This window comes from Salvia miltiorrhiza, chromosome 6 (genome assembly GCF_028751815.1).
Source record: "Salvia miltiorrhiza cultivar Shanhuang (shh) chromosome 6, IMPLAD_Smil_shh, whole genome shotgun sequence".
NCBI classification, from domain to species: Eukaryota; Viridiplantae; Streptophyta; class Magnoliopsida; order Lamiales; family Lamiaceae; genus Salvia; species Salvia miltiorrhiza.
Window position 1 is genome coordinate 6904419 of NC_080392.1, and position 17575 is coordinate 6921993.

The following is a 17575-nucleotide window of genomic DNA, read 5'->3' on the forward strand; positions in this document are numbered from 1 at the left end:
AATATGAGAGACGTAGAAAGTATATTTTTATGGATCGACAATAATATATATATATATATATATATATATATATATATATATGTGTGTGTGTGTGTGTATGACAAGTATATTTTAGGTAAATCGTGATTTTTTTTTATTTTTATTTTTTTTAGATGAGGTATATCATAGTAATATTATATGAGTCATACTCATATAATATCCCCTAATTTTCTAATACTTTTTTCGGGCATGTCTTGGAATTATAATCTAGTTTCCTATTAGATCTGTAATTACTTCTCTTTTCCTTGATTAATTAGGATATATTCTTAATTAATGTTCTTTGTAATTACCATTTTTTTTATAATGATCAATAAATAAGGATATACTAGAACGTCCATTCGTGCGATGCACGACGAACATCAAAATTAAATGACATGTTTAAATAATAAAAAATACATATAAACAAATAAAAATATATATATTAATAATAAAATAAAATAATCCACATCAATTTCTCAATAAAATCTTGAATTATAAACGTATATTTTCAATTTTGTATAAAGTATAATGATAATTATACTTATTAAATAAATTTAAATTATTTGATAATGAAAATTACATTACACATTATCATTATCATTATTATTAGTATTATAGATTATTAAACGTCATAATAAATAAATTAATATTTTCATACATAAATATAAATAAAAAGTTGTAAAATATTAATGAAGAAAGAAAAAAAAAAGTAATTTTAATTTTTTCCTAATTTATTCATTTAACTTCATTATTGATGATTTTTTTTTATACCATATTAAAGATATTTTCACGAACTTAAATTTAAGATATAGTATATTAAGTATTTTTTTTTCATGAATTAAATTTGATGATGTTTAAAAAAAAACTAAAGAAAAAAATGGAGAGGAAAAAAGTGAAAAAAATTAGTGAAAGTAGAGAAAGAAAATTGGAGGGAAAAGACTAATCTTTTATATATTATATAGATTAATTAAAGAGTCTCATACTCCCTCTGCCCTTCAAATACATATTCATTTGACAATGTGTTTTAAAAAATTAATTGAGTTCACGTAGTGTAATAAGGGTTCATTTTTGTTATGAGTGAGTTGTGTAAAATATACTTACCAAAAAAATGAAATGAGCACACATTTCGGAAACGAATCAAAAAAGAAATATGAGTATGCATTAAGAGGACAAGTGGAGTATAATTTATTTGTTTCAAATATATTAAATGAAATTGTCAATTATCCATATACATAAATACTTAGTTACAACAGATATTAGTAGTACGATTAGTGAAATTATTGCATACCAAAAGAAGGAGTACGATTAAAAAAAAGAAAAAAGAAAAGGAGTATGATTAGTAATTCTAATACTCCCTCCGTTCCATTACAAATGTCACACTTTCCATAATGAGATGCCTCATTACAAATATTTTATTCATTTTTTGGCAATATTCTCTCTCTATATTTAATATTTAAATAATTTCTATCAACTCACTTTACCTACTAATTACATATTTACCTACTAATTACATATTTCTTAATTTTCGTGTCCAAAAGTAACGATACATTTGTAATAGGGCGGAAGGAGTAATAATTTTAAGCGTAAGATAGTATTTCTAATAATAGTTTTAATATTTTATTAAATAAGGAGCTATAAATCTATAATGAGTAAAATGTGGGCTATAAATAATAGAACCACCCGATAAAAAAATTAAAACGTTGAATCTTTGAAATAAAGACCCATTTGGAAACTTAGACTTCTCCCACGATTGAAAGTTTTGTAAGTTGGCCCAACCAATTAAGTGCAATTAACTCAACATTTAAATTGTATAGCGTTGCAATCAAAATATTTTAAAATTGAAACTGATATAAGTTCATGTACAAATTGTTTTTACTACAATTCATCGTTAATTTTAATGTAATATACATGCACTAAAGATATTCGTGACCCCTACTATTTTTTTTCTTTTTCTAAGTTGTAACACCCCGTACTTTTCCTTATGTTGGGAGATAGTGTTTTAACACTACTGAGAATATTGAGATGTCAAGATGCGAGATTATTTTCTTTATGACCAGATAAGACAGATTTTCTATTAAATAGAGTTATGAATGGACAAACCAATGATGGAGTTAGAGTGATGAGATTTGAGAAACAAATCGAGTTAGAGATGCCGATTGAATTGAGTTGAGATTTTATTTTACTTCCGACTACCGGGAATTGAATTACCGGATACCGAGTTATCAGAGATTGACTGTCCTATTAAGAAAATAGGAATAATGAGTTCGACATAGAGTCGAGGAAGAGAAGGAGAGAACCCTTGATGATATTACCTTGAAGTAGCATCGAAATACCATTGAAAACCATGAGAGTTAAAGACTAGCTTAATAAAATCGAGAGGAAGTTATCGATGGATAATAATATGAGTAAAATAGAGATGTTGATAGAATTGAGAATGATGTTAGAGTTGAGATGGAGACGTTGATTAAATTTTGAGATGAGATGAAAGACGAGAGATAGAGTCGAGGTAGTGATTGAGAGTCACTATAAAGAGGATTAAGCTAGAATGACGATTAGAAATGACGAGTGATGATATGTTGTTAATGTGATAACTTTGTGAGTTATTTGTTTGACGTTATTTGTTTTACCTGATAAGTGTGTGCTTATATTTGAGAAATTGTGATAGTACATGATTTTTATTTACCACCACACATTCCTACACTCACTCCCATTATTTTAATCTTTTCTCACATGTGGGATTAGGCGGATTAGACATGTTGCTAAGAGAGGAGACAAAGTACTATTTGAGCAATTAATGCTTCTTATCTTAAAGGGGTAAGATTCTTGATTAAAACCAAAGAGTTTCTCTCTCTTTCCGTCATTCTCATCATTTTCGACCCTTCAACTTCTTCTCTCTCCCTCACGCCATTCTTTCTCTCCTCCATTGGAGACCAAGCTCAAGCTTCTCAAGACGTAACTATGATGAAATCCTCCACTAAATCTAGTCCTTAAACACTTTATACTCTTGATTCAAGAAGATTTGTGGAGTTTAATGCTTGAAGAATAGAGAGAAGATTTCCTTTTTCTTGAAACTACTTGAGTAAGTGTCCTGGTCTTTTAGATCTAGACTTGTTGTGAGATATATGTGTGTGATGTATGTGTGTAAAGGATGATTAAAGCATGAGAAACTCCCCCTCCTCATTTTTCTTCATTTTCGAAAATTATGGCTCATGCCCTTTAAAAACCTTTCTGGTTCTTTTCTAAAATTGGGGTGAGAAATGTGTCTTATGTGATGATTTGAAGTGATTAAGGTGTGTTTTGCAAAGTTTAGTCTTGAGATCTGAGTTTTTACGAAATTTAGTTTGATGTATAATTTTGGGAAAAATCTGGAGGTTATGTTTTGAAAGATGTTTTGATGATGAGCATGAATATATGAAAGGAATAACGTGATGTTGATGAATGAAGTGTCTAGATGAGTTTTTGAGTGGGCTATGATGTTGAGTGATAGTATTTTTGATGTTTGAGAGTGTTTGATGATTTCTGGGAATGAAAAAGTCGATGAGTTTTCGAGATGATTCTTGATGGCACTGTTCTGCCTTGAGTCTTGTTCTGCTCTACCGAGTTGTGTTTCCGCTGGTACGCCAGAGGGTTCGTTTCCCCACTGGTACGCCAGAGAGTTCGTTTCCCCGCTGGTATGCCAGAGAAGTCTTTTCCCCGCTGGCATGCCAGAGAATTCATTTCTCCGCTGCCCTGACAGCGAATTCATTTCTCTGGTATAACGGAGAATTCGTCATTTCTCTGCTCTGACGTTTGATTCCTCTGACGATCGATTCTTCTGACGATCGATTCCTCTGACGATCGATTCCTCTGACGTTTGATTCCTCTGACGATCGATTCCTCTGACGATCGATTCCTCTGACGTTTAATTCCTCTGACGTTTGATTCCTCTGACGATCGATTCCTCTGACGATCGATTCCTCTGACGTTTGATTCCTCTGACGATCGATTCCTCTGACGTTTGATTCCTCTGATGATCGATTCCTCTGACGATCGATTCCTCTGACGTTTGATTCCTCTGATGTTTGATTTCTCTGACGATTGATTTCTTTGACGAGTGATTCCTCTGAGATGTTGATTTCTCTGGCTTTCCATTTCTCTGCCTTGACCCGAGAAGTCATTCCTCTGGCGAAAGAGAGTTCGCCATTCCTCTAGCGACAGAGAGTTCGTCATTCCTCTGCTATGACTAAGAGTTCATTTCTCTGCCCTGATGTAAATTTTATTCTTTTACTTTGGCGAGCATTCCTCTGCTCTGGCGAGTATTTCTTCTCTGCTCTGCCGAGCTAGTCTGCTCTGCTCTGCTCTGCTGAGTTTTTCCACCCTGACCACCGAGCATTTCTCTGCTCTGGTCTCCGAGTCAAACTTATGTTTGCTTGTTTGTAATATGTTTATATGTGAAGTTGTATGCTTATGTGATTGTGCATGCCGATGTGCTTGTTTGCTATGAGTATGGTCCGAGTTGAAAGTTAAATCGAGAGTAAGACGTGTGAATCCTTAGAAGTCGAGTATGCCTAGGGATTTAGTTTTATTGGGTAAATAGACGTTGAGTGAGAAGTTATTGTTGAGACGAGATTGAATTTTCGTAATAAGTTCTAACTAAGGTTTGTTTTATCACATGAACCTTCATGATGATGTTGATGATTTATGAAGACCGAGCGAGAAGAAGAAGTAAGTCACCTATTTTCCTAGCTGAGCTTAAGCAAAGGACTCCAGGTGGGCAATATTTTGAGTATACGTTTATCATATGAGCTTTCTAAAATGATTGATGAGGATATTTATGAGCTTATCAAATGTTGAGTTAAATGATGTTTGAGATTTGTTTGACTTGCCAATATTTTTGATGTGGAGCATGTATGTTACCCTCTACTGATGAGACGAATTCGGATCCTGCCACAAGCGGGGTTGTGTACACAGAGGTGACTGTGAGCCGTCTTCGGGTCGGCCGATCACGGTACTTGAGAGGGAGGCCTACTTCTCAGTACCGATAATAATGATGAGTTGTAGACGTGGTACATATATGATGAATACTTTGATAGCGCTATCGTTTACTTATGATGTTATGATTATGAAAACTGCATGCACAGATTCATTGATGCTAAACTTATTTATGTGTATTGCTGATGTTATGGCAAGCTTCAAACATATAGCTCTAAGAGAGCCTTTGATGTTTTTCTGGCATTTGCCCACTGAGTATTATTACTCACGCCCTGCATATATTTCTAAATGTGCAGGCTAAGCAATGGAGCGAGATTGGACTAGTGCTGGTGGGGATGGTTTCATTGATGAAGTTCTTTGCTACTTTCCTTCGATGTTAGAGTCTTAAGGACGATGTACTTTGCTTTCCTTCTGATGTTAATAAAACCTTAGCAAGAAGATACCTTATTCCTTTCTAATCAAGCAATATACTCGCGGTTATATGTCTTCATACATATAATTGTTACGCCTTTTGCTGTGATACTCTTGATATCATGCTTCCTTATGGAAAATAAGCTGTACCTACTTTGTTTTTCTTCTTGAAATTTCTAATATTCAAGAAGCTATAACGATGTTGATGAATATACCTTTGAGCCAAATTATAATGCTTTGCATTAGTATGTTTTGATGTAAGCTTCCGCCCGATGTTCAGTTTAGTTCTATTGTTCGTTATTCAATTATTTTAGTCGTATCGATACTCGTACCCCGCTATTACTAGCGTTGGGAATCGGGCTGCGACATAAGTAGACTCGTCCAGTTTGTAAAATGACAAATTGTAATCTGTCAAGTCCTTGTATCACAGTGGAAAAAGAAAATTTCCACATGATCCGACATGAATTATGCCTACATAATGTATCAACTGTGTAAAATCCAAAAAGAAGAAACAAGCTAGAGAAAAAATGAGAGAAATGCAGACAAATCAATAGAGCAATATTACCCAACCCTACTGATAAGTGTTTCAAATGAAACCAATATTATTGACAAAAAGATGGAAACTACATATAATCAGTGAGCAAACTCAATCTGAGTGAAAATGATGAGGTTATTATTAGCTGATAACTAGTTGAGTTTTTCATCGGACTAATCTGAATAATCAACTACTAATTAATACTCTGTAAAATCCAAAAAGAAAAAGAGACAAGCTATAAGAAATAGAGAAAAATGGAGACAAATCATAGAGCAGGTGGCACAATTTATTATAGTTGAACATAGATGGATGAATATTAATTCCTTATTACATCGATCTGCACCAAATTAAGCTAAATGCTGAGGTTAGGTTGTAAGAATTGGAGGTAAGTAACCAGACTTGGTTCCAAGAACTCGAGCGTTGGTATCCGGGAAATTCTCGGTCCCCGGCAGCTCCGTTATAGTCCCGTCGGAGGCGACTCCGACGGGATATGTGAGCAAGTGGCCGGGCAGGTCCCTCTCGACCCCGTCTCGCGAGTAGAGATTCCAGTTGGCCTCGGCTACCCCGTTCACCTTCTGAATGCACTCCAAGCTCTCCGGATAGCTAAACGAGTTGTCCAGCATCCCTGTGTGCTCGTACCACAGCGCCATTCGGAACCCATGCACCTGCCCTCGCGCCGGCTCCCCTCTCGACAGATGGTGCGGCTGGTACGCCCCCATCGCGATCTCCGAGTCCCTCGACCCTGCCATCGACCTCTCGTTGATGTTCGCCGATCCCACGATTATATACTCATCGTCCACTGCATTAACATTATTCATTATTAGATGTATTAATTAAGTTGATGCATGGAATGTTTGTAATTAAGGTATACCGATCATCATCTTGGAGTGGACGTAGATCATGGCCCTCCTGTTGGCCTGAGCCCTGCCGTAGTCTGAGTTAGGGTCAGGCTTCTGGGCAGGCTCGTATTCCCCGGGCTTCTTCACCTCCCTGTTGCCGAGGCAGAAGAAGGTCAAGTAGTCCCTGGGGTTGGCTACGATTCCCTTGGCTTTAAGGGTTTGGACTATGTCAGTGTACATCATCTGCATCGTTCTTCTCTGCCAGTCCAGAATGGCCTGAACCGACGCGCTGGCCGGGAAGCCCTCCGGCCACATGGGCAGCACCACGTACACTCTAAAGGGCTCCCCCCTCTCGATCTTGGACGCGATTTTCAGCGAGATCTCCCTCGGGATCACGTGCAGCGCTTCCACATCCGCATCGTTTATGTCTGTGGAGTTCCATGCGAAGGAGCTGCCTAGAAAGTACTGATTCTCGATGTACAGGAATCTGTTTGCCCTGCGAATACCGTGGATGTACGCGTCCTGTATGCTTCGATCGATGATGTTGTCCTTGCCGCTCACCAGCCCGGACTTGGCCGCCTCCTCGGGTGTCTCCGGGAACCCGAAGGCCGCCCCACCGTCAATGGAACGGAACACCTGCACGTTCCACGTCTCCGCGTCGTCGAGGAACGTCACCGGAGACGGAGGGATGATGATGCTCTGGAGGTCGTTGAGCTCGAGGAGCAAGTCCTTCCCTCCTTGCTTCCTCCACCTCTGCTCGAAGTTGAACAGGACGTCCCACGCGACGGGGCCTTCTAGCTTACAGTGTATGTCGTGCCACGGCTCCCTCGGCCCGCCTTTCGCGATGGTGGCGCCCTCGATGTTCCCTTGGTGGAAATCGTCGTGGTGGGCGGTGGCCAGCGTCCGGAACAGGGAGTGGAACTGCGTGTCGTAGCGGCCGTCGCAGAGGTCGATCCCGCCCACGAAGCTCACGAGCCTCCTCGTCTCGTCGCCCGTGCCGGGCATGGCGGCGTCCACCACCACCGTCTTCTGATGATGCGTGAACATGGTCCCGATGGCGATGTTCTGCACGAAGGTGGCGCCGTCGTCGGGGTTGCGCCCACACAGCACGCAATTCACCTTGGTGCCATTGAAATAGTTGAAAGTCTCCTCATCGTGAGTCACCATCAAGCCGTCCGTTTTGAAGATGCCGACGGAAGTCCGGTCGTCCCACACCAGCATCAGCACGCGGACGCCCTCGTCGGCCTTCTTGATGAGCAGCTTCCCGAGGGTGGCGTCGCCGCCAGACTTGGGGCGGCGCGTGTCCCTCACGAGCGTGATCTCGGTGTAGACGGACCAACCGGTGATGTAGATGAAGTGCTTGGCGTTGGAGATGGCGTCGAAGACATCCTCCCAGCAGCGGTGGGGCTCGTAGAACATGCCGCCGGAGAGGGGAATCCGGGGGACGAAGGCGTCGGGGATGTGGGCGTCTTGGTAGAGCGTGACCTTGCAGCCTTTCCGCTGGGAGAAGAAGGTGTAGGGGACGCCCGGGAAGGAGGGGGTCTTGAGGCCGGCGGCGTAGAAGCGCTCGCGGATGACGTCGAAGAAGTGGAGCTTGACGTGGATCTTGGGGTTGCCGTCGATGGGCTTGCGGTTGGTGTCGAGGATGGGGAGCCAGGTGTCGATCTCGTCGCCGCGGAGGAGGTCGGAGGCGGGGGTGTAGGCGCGGCCGATGAGCTCGGCGCCGACGGCCTTGCTGAACTTGACGGAGAAGACGACCTCGGAGGCCATGTGGGCGCAGTAGATGTGGAAGGACTCGTACCAGCGGGGCTTCGCGGTCTGGTCAAGGAGGCGAGTGCGACCCACGCGGGCTCGCTCCAGGTCTATCGTCGCGTACATCTTCGACGCCGTCTCGCCCAGCCCCAGCACCTGCTCCACGCCTTCCACTGCCTGCACATCTCTTACTTATCATTCATGCATTGCTATTGGATAACAAATTCATTCTTCTTTCTTCCACATATATATTTTGCTTTTGCATGCATGCCTTCCATCAAAAGTTTTACTACTCATAGGCACGCTCTGTTTGAAAAGATTCTGAGATTTAATCGTTTGTTCGCTATTGTAAGATTACTCAAATTAACTAATTCAAATTATACACAAAGAAGCAAACTTAGTTGATAAAACATGTTTTATCTAATCATTAGATTTAGGGTTCGAGTCATCACAGAAAAATGAGAAAATATTACTCTTGTGTCTACTAAAGGAAAAAAACACTAACTGAACGTATAAACAGAGCATTAGAATTTCATTGTGGTAATTATGTAGTATCCATTTTATTAATTGTAGTATATATATTTCTGGTTATCTTGGTAATTATGCACTAATTATTTACTATAACAAAATCATTATATTCCATAACGAATCTTCCTGCCTTCATGCACAAGCATCTAATTAGCATAATCGAATATCACAAATAAAACTCGGTTCGTTATCAATCTTTACAGCTAACACTTTCTCTTCAATAATTTTGCAGTAGGTTAACTCATTTAGATCCTGTGTATTAGGGATATTAAATTGAGAAGATAAAATAGTATCCAATATAAATAATGCATGTACGTGTATGTGATATTTCAAGCTTGATAGCCAATCAGTCAACATCAACGGCGTTATCCATTAAATAAAGGTGTCTTTAATGTAATTAATACCATCATGGGCTTTCATATTTTAAAATCTCCAATTTTTACAGCAAGTTTCTATATTGTTTTTTTCATTTTTATAGTTTCTACGTTTTACGAGGGAAATTAATCTTGATAAGTTTTTGTGTGAAGAAAAGGTGCTTGAATAGTTGGATTAGCTATAGTACTTTTTTTCGAAATACTTTGTAGTTTATATTTAAAGATTTTGAAATTATTTTCTCTCTGATCGACGGAATGCTGGTAGAATGGTTGCTAGTTTTCGCTACAATAAAATGATCCACTAGTGATATAATTTTTGAAGAATTATTACTCTAAAAAGTATCAATAAATAAACCGCTGTGGTGCAGTGCAGCTGCATCCCCAAAAAAATTATTAAAAAAAATAGTAGTATTAATTTTTATATTCAAATTATATTTTAGATTTAGTGTTACACCCCAATTGAAAATATAATTACAAAGTAAAATTAGATTAAATTAAATATTTATATAATTTATTTTTGTATTTCGAAGTGCATGGTATAAAATTAAATAGAAATATTTTCGAAAGTATTATTTTTAACATTAAATAGCTTTTACGTTTATGATCATTTAATTATTTTTTGCACCCCTAATATAAAAATCATGGATTCATCACTGATAGCGATAGCTAGTACTCCGTCCCACTATAAGTGTGGTAGGCCCCACACTTTTCTAAAGGTTAAATTTTTTCATTTGTGGAAATAAGTCATTTATAGTGAAACGATCTAAAATAAAATACAAGTCATTTTTAGTGGGACGAATGAAGTATTATGCATGTCATAAAAATAAAATCATGTGATAATATAATGACATTTGAGAATGTACCAGTTTGTGTAACTAACAAAATTCACTTTTTATATGTAACAAAAATATATAAATGCACATGCATGTGGATGTAACGAAATTTTGTTACACAAATAATGTAACAAATTAAGTAACACATCACTTGATCTCATTGAAATTATGTCACTCTTGAACAATTCGGTTGTAATGTTTTCAAACTCAAGAATAATCTAAATTATTTCATACTATATGTTTATAGAAAAAGATAATTATAGATCTAGAAGTAAACCATCGTTGTCACCTAATTAAGTACTACTCCTACTTCGAGTAAAATTTCACGTGACATTGGCTACTAGTACTATATACTCCCTCCGTCCTTGAATTCAAGGCATACATGAAAAAACACGAGCTTTAAGAAAAATAATATTTTTATTAGTTGAGTGGAGAAATGGTCCCACAAAATATATTGTTTATTGGTTGAGTGGAGAAAGGGACCCACAAAGTGTACTGTTTATTAGTTGAGTGAAGAAAAAATGTATCGTTTATTGGGATCCACCAATTAAAATATGAATAAAACTTGCTAAAAATAGATAGGACTTGAATTGATTGACGGACCAAAAAGAAAAGTAGGCCTTGAATTAGTGGACGAATGGAATATATTTCTTCTTTCCCTTTTCATATATACATGTATATCATTAAAAATATTACTCCCTCAGTCTCAATAGCAATGTCGCACTTTTCATTTTGGGCCATCATAATAATAATAATGTATTTATTTTATTTTTGATAATATATTATCTCTTTATATGTATTTAAATAATTTTCACCGAGTCAATTTATTTACTTTTTACACATTTTTTAATTTCCATGACAAAAAGTTATGGGATGCTACTATTAGGACGGAGGGAGTATTCATATTAACGAGAATATATATTCATCTACCAGCAAATTCTCAACTACCAGCAAATTCGAACAAGACCATAAAACATCAGGATTCGACGGAGATAACCAAAACTTTCAACTCTAGTTTTATGTTTAATGCACATAAACAATGGCCAATAACGTAGGCTGATCATGAATCTAATCTCAGCCACATATTTAATTCATCTTTTTCTTTAAATATGAAATGTTGCAAAATAAAAGGGGAAACTGGAATTCAAGTACTTTTAACGTCGAAGTTAAATAATTTGTCATACTGCAGAAGTTCACGAACTTAAATTAGGGAAGAAAAAAAAAAAGAAGAAGAAGGAAAAAGTAGGAATTCAATGTTTAATTCAAACGGAAAAACTGCAAGAAGTAGTGCCTAACTATGTATATATCCAACTAAAAAAATTAATTTAAGGTCAGTAACATCGATCATCACAATTCACGAGTAACAAAATGACAGTAAAAAGAAACGCAAAATCCATACTTTGATGACATTTATATCTGGGAAAAAAAATGGAGATGAACAGTAAGAGGTAATGAAAGAAGAGAGAAAAGGCGATGGAGGTTTCAAAATGAAGAAAGGAATTACCTTTCGGAAAAACAAACCAACGGCACCAATATGCAGTTTGTCGACCTCATAGATAGTTGCATGAAGATCTCCATGGAGTAGCATCTGCGCCATCTTCGATCCTTTCCTTCACTCGCTCAATCAATCGATCTCTTCTCTCCTTGTTAATTATTGTTTCTTCGATTTCCCTTCTTCAGCTGTGGGTTTATATTGAAGATAAGGAAACAGAAACCGAGGAACCCAGTACAGAAATTGAATTTTTTAGAGAGAGAGACTAGTGTGTGTCCGTGTCTGTGAGAGAGAGAGAGGAGGGGGATGAGAGAGAAAAAGCAATCAGTCGAAGAAGCCAATCATAAATAGATAAAAACGTTACTTTTTTAATTATAATGAAAAATGTTCATTTTTATAAAAATATTAGTCACATAAAATTTGGTTTTTATCATTAACTTTAAAAGTTGTTAAAAAATACAGAAATTTAAAGTTTTTTACAATTTTTTCATAATTAAACATTAGTCAAAATTGAATCTAACGAGGAAGTAACGTGGCACCAATTCAATCAAAGCCATGTCCTTTTCATTTCATAAAGGATATATTTAAATTGTATTAAATGTGGCACAAATGAAGAAATATTATTGATATTTTTTTAAGGAGCGAAAAAGAAGTTGATTAAATTTGCCAAAGATTGTATTATCGCACATATTTAAAATGAAGGTCCATCGTTTATAAAGGATCTTGTTCATATTCTGTGTCATTTCTTGATCTATGATATCGATTTTTCCCTAAACAAAAGTAACTAGTAGTAAAAATAAGCGTCATATTCATACATATTTTATATAATGCCGAAAATCGAATACGAGACAGATATTTGCGGGGAGGGGGGACAAGACAATCTCACAGTCCCTTTGGAGAGAAATTTTCGAGAAGGGGTGAAAAATGTGACTAAATTTATTAATTTATTTACTTTCACACGAGCATAGCTCTCCATTTTTGACATTAAATTTATCGAATCATTCAAACACTCATTAATTTCACTCTGTAATTCAATCCTTTTTGTTTTTTTTTACGGTTTGCGACTAAAATGTTGAAATGAAGAATCGGCAATGTCATTGAGTCAATAATAAATATTGCACTTCTAACTTAAAATATTCTATTAAGTATATATATTTTGTAAAATAATAATCTAAGATTTTGCTTCAACGTAGGAGTGCTGGCCAGCCCACCAATAAGGGCTGCCCACTTGCCATTGAAACTTCTGATTAAAATATTACTCCCTCCGTCCCAATATTGTTGGCCACATTTGGTTTCGGCACGGGAATTAAGGAGTTGTAGATTAGTATTTTAAGTGTGTGGGTAATATAGTATAAAAGTAATAAAGTAGGAGAGAGAAGGTGATAAAGTATGAGAGAGAATGTAATAAAATGATAAAGTATGAGAGAGAATGTGATAAAGTAGGAGAGAGAATGTAATAAAGTGATAAAGTAGGAGAGATAATGTGATAAAGTAAGAGATTGAATGTGATAAATATTTCCATTTTAGGAAAGTGGCCAACAATAGTGGGACAAACTAAAAAGGAAATGTGGCCAACAATATTGGGACAGAGGGAGTATCCCATTTCGATTGATCACTTAAAACAGAGATAAAACAAAGGATTGAATAAATAATTCACGGTGGTGTAAATCTTTCAATGAGTTATTTAACTGAAGAAGGCGATAATAATAATAATTATTATTATTATTATTATTATTATTATTATTTGTTTAGGTTTACTTTCTTTTTATGTTTCAAATTTTCAGTTAATAATTATTATTGCGATTTTAATTATTTCATATATAATTAAACTTTGATTTTATCCATATTAAGTTAGCTCACAGCATAAACTTGCTCATTGTATATAAAAAATGATTTACTTGATGGTAGGCTTACTGCATTTATATTAATTACCCAAAAAGTTTTTAGTTTATGTTTTAAAAGAATAATAGTATATTTTATCTCAATGTTTGACCTTTCTTTTAACAATGTAGTATTTTTCAATACCTTGGGAAATTAATATATTAATATTTTTCTAAGAATATCACAATGTCTAAATGGTGGTATCGGAAAATTTTGGTGCCATGCCAAATCCAATGATGTATAGCACCATGGTGTATTTCCAATTCCACGTCGGATGACCCCGTGAATCATCCACTATCGAAATTTGGATTTTGTGACATCTTTAAATGTGAAAACATAGTGTGTCCTAGCCAAAAGATAAAAAGGACTTATGACAGAATAAGGCATTCTTTTCTTTTTAAATGGTAGACTAGAAAATAATATTATGATCTTTATAGATATCACAGCGCAATCATATAAGGCCTACAAAATCGTGGAGTTAGGAATTCCTTTTACTTCTTGGTGTTCCAAAGACTTCAAACTTGTTTTCTTGTTTTGATTGGCATTCCTGATGCCTTGATACATTTTCTTTCAATAAAAGTTTTACTTTACTGATCAAAAAAAAAAATATCTCACATGCTGTACTCTTTCTTGGGCTATCGGTACCACCTTTGTCTTTATAAATCTCTTTTTTCCTGATCAAATATATATATATATATATATATATATATATATATATATATAGGGTAGGGTTATTATAAAAACCCCTCTTAAGATGAAAACTAGGAACTAATTTAAAACCATTGATTTAAATAAAATAGAGGGCTGAGATTAAACTACAGATGCACAATTTCGATTGCATAGATGTACAGTTTCAATTGCATAGATGCACAATTTCGATTTGCTTGAGTATTTTGCATTGTTGGTTTCAATTGCATAAATTGCATATTTTTTAATTTCACAGTAAAATATAATAGATGCACAGTTTCTTTTGTTGACTAAATCCTAACCATTAGATCTAATATTTAAAAGGTCAAGATTAGGTTCTTAGTTCTCATTTTAACATAGGTTTTTATTAGAACCTCTTCCTATATATATATATATATATATAGGGGAGGGCTACAGTGAAAATACTTCTTAAAATATAAATATAAACGTTTTTTAATGTACGAATTTTATCCAACAGGGTTACGAATTCATCCAACAGGATTACGAATTGTGAAAAATAAAATTTTGCTACCTTTGAGATTCGAACCCAGGACCACGAATTCATCCAAAAGGGTTACTTATCAACCGTAGATCTTGATGATCTAAAGGCTGAAAATTGTTTATATTTTATATTTTAAGAAGTGTTTTTATTTTAGCCCTCCCCTATATATATATATATATATATATATATATATATATATATATACATATAGAGTTGGACTATAATAAAAACACATCTTTTTGTAAAAACTAAAAACGGCTGAATTCTATGTAGAACACGTATGAATTGGCTGTGTAACTGTATGAATTGCGAAATGTATGAATTCTATGTAGAACACGTATGAATTTCGCAATTCATACAGTTACACAGCTAATTCATACGTGTTCTACATAGAATTCATACATTTTAGCCGTTTTTAGTTTTTACAAAAAGATGTGTTTTTATTATAGACCACCCCTACACACACACACACATATATATATATATATATATATATATAGGGGGCCGCTCCAATGAGACCCCCTAATTTTAGTGAGATCTAGGGCACGATCCGGTGCGTTTATTTTATCAATCCTATGGCTGATATTGTATCTGGATGGTGATTTTTTTTCGCAGGGTTCGAATCCTGGAGGGAGCAGAATATTTTAAATTTTGTTATTCATCAGTATATACTGCATTGTTCATCAGTATATACGGCCCCTGTTCATCAGTATATATGTCTTATTCATTACGAATTTTTTTAGTTTTATTTTTCATCAGTATATACATCTTGTTCATTAGATATACGTTTTGTTCATTAGTATTATATGTCTTATTCATTGTCCTAGTGTTTCACGAAAAATATGGGGTCTCACTGGAGCGCGCCCCTATATATATATATATATATATATATATATATCTCACAAATTCTCCTCTACATTTGGATGTACGGTGTGGACGGTCCTATTCCAACTGGTTCAGTGGCCAATTCGTGCGGTCCATTTTTTTTTTTATCATTCTCGGTTTATTTGAAAGTATCATTTTGCATAGATTAAAAGTGTTATTTCATTTACGGAGTATTTATATATAAATATCATTTGATTTTATAACAAATAATCATTTACGAAGTATCATTTGCATACATTAAAAGTATTAATTTTCTATTATTAAAAATGTCATTTATAATGTATCATTTAAGAAGTATCATTATATTTAATAAAAGTGTCATTTGTTGTTAGTAAAAATATCATTAACGTGTTCGCTAATAAAATTAGACGCAAAAAACAGGGCTATATATATATATATAGTTGGGCGAGTCGGTACAACGAGTCTGGACAAAGTTGATATGTCATAATATGGTGCAGACAGATGTACATGAATTACCTCTAAAATAGATTTAGAAGATGTTTAATTTGGTGAATGGGATATATATAAGATGTAATTATACAATTGAATTATTAGAGTAATGGTTAAACTATATCACGAATCTAATCATGCAAACTAATACTTTAATTAAAATAAATTATCAATTATATACGCTTAAAATCAAACGTCTTTTCAGAGATGGATAGAAAAAATGAAAGTGTGAATTCCAAGTAGGAAAGAGAATGATATCTATTTGAATATTTGGGGAACTGTAAAACAAAATGTGTTTCAAAATTACCAATCCCATTTGTCAGAAGTCAAAACAAAGTTATGAATATAAAAACTCTAATGCAGGTGGAGGTGGTCGGTTAGTTGTACAAAAATGTACTACTACATCTCAATATATATGTAAAAATTGTCTCAATTATTATTCTCCCACAATTTAAATCTGATATTTAGACGTGTTATGTTTATATTGGATCAACTTGAGATCTTTTGTTTTGCTTTTCACTGTTCAAGATAGGGGTGGAGTGGGACCCTCATTCATCAATAGTTCTTCCGTCCTCTCACATTCCTAATTTCTATTACAGGAAAGACCACGTTGTACAAAATTTATTCACAGCTAAAAGATTACACCAATTTGTGTTATAGATCTAAACCAGGTACATGTATTCCGATCAAAATTGTACTATTTGATTAGTTTTTTTTTTTTTTGACTTGGGATAGTTGGGAAGGGAGAGCAGTGGAGTTTGAATTCGAGACCTCACTGTTCACACATAGGAGGTCGCATCGTTTGGTGTCCCATTGAAAATTACTATTTGATTAGTTCTTAATCAGTGAACGATTTAATGCAAGACTTATAAAAAAAAAGTTACTGTATTGGAGTTTCAATTCTAAATTTATTAATAAACTTGAGTCGTACATTTCACAAAGCTTCTTGTTACACTAGAATAGGAAAGGATTTGGTGTATCCAATAAATTTAATAAATAAAACACGTGTATGGCTATATCGATCGTGATATACTAATTTGCAGCGTTGTCGAAGCAATTGTGATCATTAATATAAACAAGAGAAGAAAAAATTAGCAACACGTAGTATTACCATAGGTCCTCACTTAAGTGAAGTGACCCGGGTTCGATCCTTCTTGGGAGCGAATTGGAGATTGGAGATATAAGGTGGATTTGGTGAATGGGAGCGAATTGAAGATTGGAGATATAAGGTGGATTTGGTGAATGGAGAGATAAGGTGGTTCTTCTTGGGAGCGAATTGGAGATTGGAGATATAAGGTGGATTTGGTGAATGGAGAGATAAGGTGGTTCTTGGAGTGGATGGGGAACTAACTACTAACATCTAACATGACTTTACCCGATCAAAAAAAAAAAAAAATGCTAGAGGTAGAGTGTCATT

The 17575-nt window shown here is 35.3% G+C and overlaps 1 protein-coding gene across 1 annotated transcript; it reads right to left on the reverse strand.

Moving 5' to 3' along the window:
• Positions 1 to 6180: 6180 nt before the first annotated feature.
• Positions 6181 to 12189, reverse strand: LOC130988293 (phospholipase D alpha 1-like). Its single transcript, XM_057912104.1, has 3 exons — positions 11766 to 12189; positions 6807 to 8703; positions 6181 to 6734 (listed from the first exon to the last, which is right to left on the reverse strand). The coding sequence occupies exons 1-3, from the start codon at positions 11856 to 11858 to the stop codon at positions 6301 to 6303; spliced, it is 2424 nt and encodes an 807-aa protein (XP_057768087.1). The 5' UTR covers positions 11859 to 12189; the 3' UTR covers positions 6181 to 6300.
• Positions 12190 to 17575: the final 5386 nt, after the last annotated feature.

Coding starts and splice junctions, on each gene's coding strand:
- LOC130988293 (XM_057912104.1), bottom strand. CDS start 11,858: ATGGCGCAGATGCTACTCCATGGAGATCTTCATGCAACTATCTATGAG. Junction 8,704..11,765: donor TTGGTTTGTTTTTCCGAAAG/GTAATTCCTTTC, acceptor AGAGATGTGCAG/GCAGTGGAAGGCGTGGAGCA. Junction 6,735..6,806: donor CCACTCCAAGATGATGATCG/GTATACCTTAAT, acceptor ATGTTAATGCAG/TGGACGATGAGTATATAATC.